Raw genomic sequence first — 9,680 nt, 5'->3', positions numbered from 1 at the left:
GCTTACAAAGTGGTGCAATGCACGCATTGTGCCACTTTGTAACCCCTTGCAACACATTATGCCTGCGCCAGGCATATTGTATGCAAGAGGGGCGTTCCCCTGTTAGCGGGGCTGAAAAAATGGCGCAAAGAAATCTAAAAGATTTATTTGCACCATTTTTGTAGTATTCGTAACGCCTGCACAGAGCAGGCGTTAAAAGGAGGCACACCATTATTTATAATGTGCTTTGCAGGATTAGCGTAAGCATTTTTTAATCTAATCCGGAAAAGCGTCAAACTAGCTAATTCCCTAACTACCGCCATGGTGCACCGTATCTTTGGTACGGCGCACATATGGTGGCATTGGGGGGGCACTAATGGGAGCAAGAAAAGTGACGCAGCACTGGGTGCAGAGACACTTTCCTTAACTCTGCCCCTTTGTCTCCAAATGTTTTGAATTCCTTAATTCATGAAAACTAATGTCTCAGCATGTATCAGCATGTTGAACATTCTTTGAAACAATTATAAGAAAAGCACACATATTTTAACTAATATAGTTAGTTTATGGATAAAACACACACCATAAAAGCTTCCGGTCCTTAAAGATCCCAGATGTTATTCAATCATATCCAAAAATATTAGTCCTAATTGGTTAGCACAATTAATTCGTTTGGCTATAATGTTAAACGTAATAGAAACACGGCTTCTTATATGCACATACATTAAGAGGCAGATTTATGGAAAGTGGCGCTGCACCTAGTACAGCGCCACTTTGCTTGTGCCCCTTAGCACCCCCATAGCGCCACCATTTGTGCGCTGATTTAAAATGCTAGTACTGCGCTTTGCAGGATTAGCATCAAAAGTTATGATGTCAATCCTGCAAAGCACCCAGAGGCCCATTGAACACAATGGGAGTCTCTTTTTAACATCTGCTCTTGGCAGGCATTAAAAATGCTGATAAAAATGGCGCAAAGAAATCACTTAGATTTCTTTGTGCCATTTTTTCGGTCCCCCTAGTGCTGGGATACATTGCACCACTTTTCAAATATGGTGCAGCATTTTTGGCCTGCCAACACTAGATTAGCGTAAAAAAATTGCGCTAATGTGACATTAAAATGGCGCTAGGCCCACATAAATCTGGGCCTGAATTCTTACTTTCCATTTTCTGTGAGACCTGGGTGTGTATGAGCTGTTTACAGCGAAACACACATCGGGTGTTGGAGAAGTTTTGCTTTTACTGAGTTCATAAAAAGTGAAATGTTGGTCATTTAAAGCGTGCGTTATTGTCACACGAATCCAAACATGTTCTGATCCTTCCTTTTTGGTAGGAGAGATTTCTTGACCATGTGAAGCACATCTCGTTTCATACTTGTTCGGCAGTACATACATGTGTTGGTGCAGAAGAGTTAAGGTCTTGATGAAGCAGAAAAAAAAAGACTAACAAATATTCATATATCATGTAACAAAATCGTGTAAGGTAGTATGATTTTAGTAAAGAAAAATAATGTATGTGGGAAAATGTGCCCACAGGGTAGTTCGTCATTATTATAAACGAGCTTAATTAATCATGAAAAATCGACAAATGTAGTAATCCGTTATAGTTGCAAATGTATTCTATGATTTTCTTGTTGAAACTGTTTTATGCTTAGCTTAAATTTAGCAGAGGCTCTGGCCTAGTTGTCTGATCTCAAATTTAACTGCGTGGTTTTCACTTGTATTAACAAAGACATATTCTTCTACTTTAAGGTTGTATTTTTCCAGTAGAAATGACTAATACACTTATCTCAAGGTTTCGTGCTAGGCTAGATTCATCCCCTTTGAAGCAAGGTCAGCTTCTGCAGGTGCAGACAATAAAAGCTCTGATATAGAATTAATTGGCAAACTTTGTTGCAACTTGTGTTCCAAGGCTCCAAGGACACCTTATGCATAAATGAGTACTAGGAGAAAGACACTATTCATTCAAAAGGGAGCCACCCTATGAACCCTCCAATGGAAGACCCTGAAGAATTTGGAATGTTTCTTACTTAAACCCACCGGACAAAGAGAAGTCAGCCATTTTTCCTTGATGCCATTTTGAAGCCTGAAGCAAGACGCCATTTTATATGACATTTTGATGCCTTTTCTCTGTCGCAGAGAAAGAGACTTTAAGAATTCTCACCCTGGAGACTTTAACTTTAATTTTGCCCCGTCTTGCCCATGTGATAACTTTTGCCCCATTTTCCGTGCTGCCGCAAGAAATAAACTTGCTTAAACTTTGCCCCTTTGAAATCCGCCCTATGCTGATCGAACCGGTACCTAAAGGACGAAGATTTTTCCTTGAATGCTGATTGTATTTGGTAATTATGAAAGGATAATTGTATTATGCATTGTGTTTTCCTTCTTAGATACCAACTGCTTATTTTGATAGGGCCAAAGCTAGAAGTTTTTCTAAATTCATGTTGACTAAATTCGTTTTGCATGAAGCCCCACATGCCAATGCTAATTAGAGGTTAGTTGAGGCATTCATTTGATGCATCATGCTAAATTGAAATCTTGTTATGCTGACCGATGTATGAAATTAGTCAAATTCAGTTGCTTATATTAGTGATTTGCATTGCTATAACTGAGTGCATTATAATCCAGATATTGCGTAGATTGCGTTTCTTCCGTCGCTATGGACAGCTAGTAATGTTCGTATACGTATATCATTTGATTTTGAGACTCATCTATATTGTGCTAGCTTTGTTAATATAGGGAAATAAATTCATTAACTTTTAATAAACTGGTGTGGTTATTCATGACTGAAAGGTCATGGTGTGTCAAATTACTGATTGATATTGATTCCTAATGTATTGTTTGATCACTAATTGAGTATTGGTTATCGATTACAAATGGTTATTGATTATTGATTCAAATAATCCGACTACTCTTGGATGGGGAATACCCAACTCGGTTAAAAGGTTCACCGACCTCCGGCGTGTCCAAGTATAAGTAATTTATAAAGACTGGACGCGCTATCGGTCTTCAATGTGATGCTGTCAGCTCATGCTCCAGAAGGTACCTCTTTTCATGTTTGTTTTGCTGTGATGACAGATATTCCACTTTAAGGAGCTATCAGGCATTTCGGAGGAAAGTGACACATTTATTGTGAACTGTGAATGAATGTTTAAACTGTGGTGTGATGTGGCCATGGGTCGTTGTTGTCACCTAAACATCAAAAGAACTGGAACTAGATGTGCAGATGTTGAGCCTCAAACATAAAAACGGCTACATCCTCAGAGCCATTAAACAGTTATTTATGCCTGGTTTATGGTGTCGTACCTTTTATTAGTTGAACAGAGAAGCATAAAGTTACAACAATGAACAGCCTGAGCTTTCTACACAACATCCTAAAGCAATCCATAATACCATCACTGTACTTTTTGTGTTGTTACAATTCACTATTCTATTTTTCAACTTCGTTTTTGTCCAGATTTAAGAAAAAACAAAACAATTTTTTGGAGCATGAATTTCTGCTCCAACCATCATATTTGTTAAAGACAAAAGAGGCGGCACGGGGATGGTCCTGCTAGTTTGGTACAACTATTCCCTCCTCAAAGTGTGTGGGGTCCCCGCCCCTGCAGCCAATGACAATTTTTCTGGTGGTGGTGCTGCCTCTGTATTCACAGGGGTGCACATTTGGATCGCCTCGGTTCTTGCAGGTCGTGACGCGGAAAGGCTGCAGGCTTACTGTCAGGTCCCCCCTACCGTCATAATGTTTACCGGCTTTTTCACAGATGGCTTTGATTTGATTCGTGGTGGCACGGATGAAGGAGTTCACTTCTTTGCACTTCGTCTTCGGAGGGTCTAGGTTTGTCATGCACCTTTCGTGCATCTTTTTGTCACAGTAGGCGTCGCCACCACCGTCGTCCGAGCTGTCACGGTGTTGTCTGAGGAACTGTTGGTAAGCAGTCTCTCCGGGAGGTGGTTTGCAGTGTTGGTAGGCGCACGTGAAGGAAGCCACCACCAGCAGGAGGACCGCTAAGTGTACTTGTAGCACAGACATGTCAGTGATCAATCACCTGGATCTAACACCAAAAGAGGGGAGAAGCAACATTAGACACTTGATGCACATCACTCACCAAAGTAGTCATTTTATTATTTCAAAACTTTTTTAAAGTATTGTAACAGTCAGTCACCTAACATGGCAAACCAACAGAACAATAGCATCAGAATCAGTCCAAAATATTTTTAGATTTTTTCCATTACACACATCAAAGCAATTGATCTGTCCTGAAATGTCTTCATCCACTGCATTTTGATCATATTTCTCGTCATTGCTTTAGTTATATTCTCACATATTGTTCTACTCTACACCTTCAAGTGCAGACCTCGAGCTGTTGACCACATGCTTAAACTGCAAACTGTTCAGTTATTCTGAAGGTGTAGGATCAGAAATGGCCCATGTTGCATAGTGTAAACATGCACTATTTACAGTTAAGATAAGACATCCTAAATTGCCATTTTTCCTGCTAAAATGATTTCAACAACTACCACAAAAGGTAACATCAAAAACCCACCGTCCGTCAAGAGCAGGATTAACAAATTTGCACAAAAACGCAATTATGCCAATCTGAAGGAAGGCATCGGGGCCAGTTTACAAAGGTTTTGCATTGCCCTTGTGCCAAGCAAAGAAATAGAAGGACAATGCAAATCCTAGATGTGAGACACGAAGCCTTTCGTGGGCCGGTGTGGCTTAGTAAATTTGGAGTAACAGATTGCAGCGCAAGTCACTGCCTGGCATTACTCTACATGGTGGGGACATCACAAGGGGGAAACGTTGGTGTTCCTGTGCATCCATTCATGTATTCTGAGGCATTCCTAGATTTACCAACATTGGTGGACCTAGGAATGTGGCCATCCTGGTGAAGTAAATCGAGGAGAAATATATTTGTTTCTTCTTTTGTTTCCTCTTTTTAATTGTGTTGCATTCTGCAACACACTTAGAAAGAAGAATTTACCTCTAAGGATCATTTTTGAGCAGGAAGGTGTCCCTTCCTGCACAAAAACAATCTTGCTTGTAACAGAGACATCGTTGTTCCATGGCACAAGGGTGTCTGCATTTACGCTAGGCTGCTGAACGTGCAACAGTGCATGCAGAGGACAGGATGCACCTTATCTTGACAGATATAGTCCATGTCTGCCCTTTTCCTTTCAAGCAGCATAATGCAGCAAGTTGTCTGTCTGTGCTGTGTGAAAGAATGATACATCTGTCCCCTGGTATCTTTAGACAGTCCCATCCGGGAGTGTTATGGGTAAGTGCATGGGGAATATGATGCAATGTGTCCTAGTGTAGTCCAAGATGGTATACACCAATGTTATGAACAATATTACTGCAGGCTGTCAAAAAGAAGCTCACACGAAAAACTAGGAGACATGTATTTGTGAAAAATGTAATCCAATAATGTCCCATCACCTGAAAAAAGAAAGGGAAGTGCTTTTTGTGTGTGTCAATCTCACCTCTTTGGTGTCTTAAACTTCCCGTAATCCAATACCTCAAGTTTATTCAGCTACAGTCTGTATGTAGTAAAGCACAGGACTGTACTCCTGTTGTGGTTCCTGAGGTGACTCAGTGTGAACATGTGATAGAAACAACAAAAGGCATGTACATTGAGTTATGTACCAAGATCTCATTAAATGGAGGCAGAGGAATGTTGCACCTACTAGTTTGATCCTCCCAGTATATTCCTATATTGCAAATAAACAAGATACACTGTTCCAAAGAAAAAAGGCGAAAGGATACAAAGGAGTCCTACATTTTAGGAGCAAGAAACCTCACACACCCAGATGGGTGTCATGCTTCATCATCAGAGTTGCTCCTCGTCAGACCGGCGCTGCAAAGTCTGACGGGCACCACCCGAAGGGGGGCTCTTTGCCGGAGATCTTTTCTCGATGATGCCAAGAACCCAAGAGTGAGTTTGGAAAAGAGGAAACTAGGAGAGTCAAACTAAAGGTTAAAATTAGCTCACAAACCCAGAACAGAGGGTAACAATTTTATTAATCCATACAAAGGATTGAGGCCAAGATTAAAAATGATCGAGAGAGTGAAACAGAGACAATGGTCAATCACTCTCTCCCACAATATTGTGAAGAAGGGGTGGGGAACGACCAGACCATCCCTGACGAAGGGTCAACATGTTTCGCGTCTCTATGGTCCAGCTGGATCCAGCGACGCCTAATGTAGTCATTAGGTCATGAAGAAGCGTTGCTGGATCCGGCTGGATCATAGAAACGCGAAACATGTCCTTTGTATCCTTTCGCCTTTTTTCTTTGGAACAGTGCATCTTGTTTATTTTCATAGTATTAATAACGGGAGGGCATACACTGGACCATCATTCCTCCCTATCCCTCTGTTTATTATTCTATTCCTATATTGCAATCAGTAATAATAATAACTTCCTCAGTAGTAAAATTCTCATATCCACTCCAATCCTTATATTGTCCTACTTACGTACATCCAGTGCTTAATTTGTAAAACAATGAGTGCCGGTGTCCAGCACTGTGATCAGCAAGCCGCAGCTGATGCTTTTAAAAGCCGGCCCGCTGAATACCAAGATGACTACCAAGAATGCCTAGACTTGAATCAACCTCATGGCTCTTCCAGCCATTATCAGACATTCCCTGCACCTTTATCTCACTCCTGCAGTTTCCTGCTTTCTCCCTATATGACTGTTTTTCCTTCTTTCTCTTCTCTTTGTTTCCCCTTTGTTTGAGTGTCCTTGGCTTGCTCGCAGTTAATCTCTGATGAGGAAAAATACGCTCTGATCCCCATTAATGAGTGCCGGTGGCCCCATCAACTACCAAACGCTTAATTAAGCACTGCCTACATTCAAGAACTAAAGATGTCTCTGCTCATTGTTGATGAAGGCCTTGCCTGTCTCTGTCTGAGGACAGAAGTGGAGGCGTCCCCCATAATAGTAAGATGAAAAGGAGAGAATGGGAGAACAAGCAAGGAAGGAAGGAAGCTTTTCTGTATTGCTCCACTAACGAGTAATTACTGAAAGGTATTTAATAAGTAAACAAGGTTAACTTAAGCTTTGAAGACATACAAATGGCTGCTTTGAAATCCCTCACTCATTATTACCAAATCATGAGCACATAATCTTTCTTTAAAAAAAAAATGATAGAATATTAGTTTAACTCTTTGTAAATATCACTTTGCAAGTGTGATTAAGCCAAAGACCTTTTGAGTGCACTTATCAGTGGGTTTTGAGTCAGCCTCCTTTAGCCATTGGCTTATCTGAATGACCTCCTTTTGCCATTGTCAATCACATCTTGCATAAGCCATAGAAGTATTCATATGTGACCATCATGCTATTGGCATAGAGTTCATCTTCAAAAGATTTCTGTGTGATGAACAAATGCTTACTTATAATACCATTCAATATGAACATGTGTTATACAACTTTTCAATGCTTGTATCATTTATTTTTTAAAGTGAAAAGCTTCTATATTAATATGAATTATACTTCTTTAAGACAATAGTAGACTATGATTATAGTTTGTTTACATACTTATTTACATCAAACCTCGAGGAAACATTGTGTCTTTTTGTAGCTTGTGTTCTTAGCTGACCAATGGCTAAGATATTTTGTGATGAGCAATATAAAGAGGGCTTGATTACGATTTGTGATTTAAGAAATTAAGAGCTAACCATGCCTGGGAGTTTAGAAACGTTTACTTTTGTGTGCATACAAATGTAAAAACTGGTACTTTTGAGGACATTTACAAAGACTCATCTTTCTATTGCCCCGTTTGGAAAGGGCCAGTTTTACTCCAGCAAAGGGGATCATCTCGATGGAGGTTTTTTTCCAGTCTTGGCCAGGAGTTTCACTTGGCTCCACCAGCCTGCCCCCGTGCCCCTGACACTGTTGACTGCCGCCCGGACAGCAGTTCAAGGCCCTCCTTTACCAGCAGGCACCCACCTGCACCTCATCCCTAGTGCCTAGTGGTAGGCTTCTTGCTGCCCTCGCATAAGTAATTCCCATTGTGTTTGCCTTGATCTGCTCTTCTGTTTTTTCACATTGCCGCTAGTTTTGTTTTATGCCATGTTTCAGTGTTTCACATTGTGCGCTCCTGTATATTTCTATTGCCGTTCTTTTCCATCTTAGTTTCTTGCCGTTAGTAGTTTTGCCGTGATCTGCTTTTCTGTTTTTTCACATTGCCGCTAGTCTTGTTTAAATGCGTGTTTCACAATGTGCTCCTGTGTATTTCTATTGCCGTTCGTTTCTGCCTTAGTTTCTTGCTGTTAGTAGTTTTGCTGTGTTGCCCAGCGCATCTCTGCCTCCCTGCCCCCTCCTGTTTTTAGCTCTCGTTTTCACTCTCCTGGTCTCCCACCGCCTGTTTCATCAGCACTGGCTCCGGCCGGTCTCTGTTTACCCTGTGGCCCGCCCCCCACACACACCCATTGGCCCTCCCTCCCTCCTCCCAGCTGCTCCAACCTCCCACCCCACCCTCTTAATGGCAGCTGCTGCATGGTCGCATAGCGGACAAGCTACTAGCGCGCCGGAGGCGCGGCAGAGGCAAGCCCGTCTGTGCCTGTCCACGCCTGGACTGCGCCCAGCGCCAGTCCCCCTGGTCCCCCTATCCCAGACCCCCCCCCAGACAACACTACTCTACAAACACACTCCACTCCCTCAACCCAGGAACACGCCCCACCTGCACCCGAACCAACCCCACACACACACTGGGACCTTTCACCTGCTACGCCTGCCGATTCTCCTGCTTCACCTTTTTCACCAGTAACACCCATATGCCCCACACTATCCCCAGCGCACCCAAATCAAACACCACAATCTCAACGCAGCAGACTCCCGCACAGCCCCCGCCCACCCCAATAGACCCCACCCCCCAAAAAAACACAACCCCATCACACTCCACGACAACACCACCACAACCCACAGCAACACCACAACCCCCCACACCAACACCATCACGCACTACAGCAACAACAGCCCCCATAACCACCGCAACTGCTTACTCCTAAACACCCGCTCCTTACACAAGCATGCCATTGAACTCTGGGACCTCATCACATCACACTCACCTGACATCGTCTTCCTCACGGAAACCTGGACGAACCACTCATCCGAGCCCGACATAGCCACAGCCACCCCTGACGGGTTCAAACTCCACCGCAAAGACCGCCTAAACAAACCAGGAGGTGGCATTGCCATTCTGCACAAAGACACCATTAAGGTCACCACCAACACACACAACACCCTAGACCACGCAGAACACATGCACTTTCCAATCCACATAAACAACACCACTATCAGAGGTACGCTCATATACAGACCTCCAGGGCCTCGCCCCCCCTTCATGTGACACCATCGTTGACACCATCAGCCCTCACGCCCTCACCTCCATAGACGACTTCCTCCTCAGTGATTTCAACTTTCACCTAGAGAATCCACACTACCACAACTGCTCATCCCTCCTAGATAACCTCACCAACCTCGGACTCAAACAACTGGTCACAGCACCCACCCACTAAGCAGGACTCACACTAGCCGCAATCTTCACCTCAAGCCAACACATAACCTACACTCACACCACGGAACTCCACTGGACTGACCACCAGTGCGTCCACTTCTCCTTCTCCAAACCCCCCACACACCACCACCAACACACCACACCATACTGCATGTGGGTCAAGATCCCCACAGAACACCTGAACTCCCA

The 9,680-nt window shown here is 43.0% G+C and overlaps 1 protein-coding gene across 1 annotated transcript; it reads right to left on the bottom strand.

Annotated features, from left to right (window-relative positions):
• Window positions 1–3,525: 3,525 nt before the first annotated feature.
• LOC138246755 (angiogenin-like) lies at window positions 3,526–4,002 on the bottom strand. The gene has a single exon (XM_069201516.1). It carries the CDS (start codon window positions 4,000–4,002, stop codon window positions 3,526–3,528), a length of 477 nt encoding a protein of 158 aa, XP_069057617.1.
• Between the last annotated feature and the right edge of the window lie 5,678 nt (window positions 4,003–9,680).

This window comes from Pleurodeles waltl, chromosome 7 (assembly GCF_031143425.1).
Source record: "Pleurodeles waltl isolate 20211129_DDA chromosome 7, aPleWal1.hap1.20221129, whole genome shotgun sequence".
NCBI classification, from domain to species: domain Eukaryota; kingdom Metazoa; phylum Chordata; class Amphibia; order Caudata; family Salamandridae; genus Pleurodeles; species Pleurodeles waltl.
The sequence above is the reverse complement of the archived record's forward strand: the minus strand, read 5'-3'. Positions and strand labels throughout refer to the sequence as shown.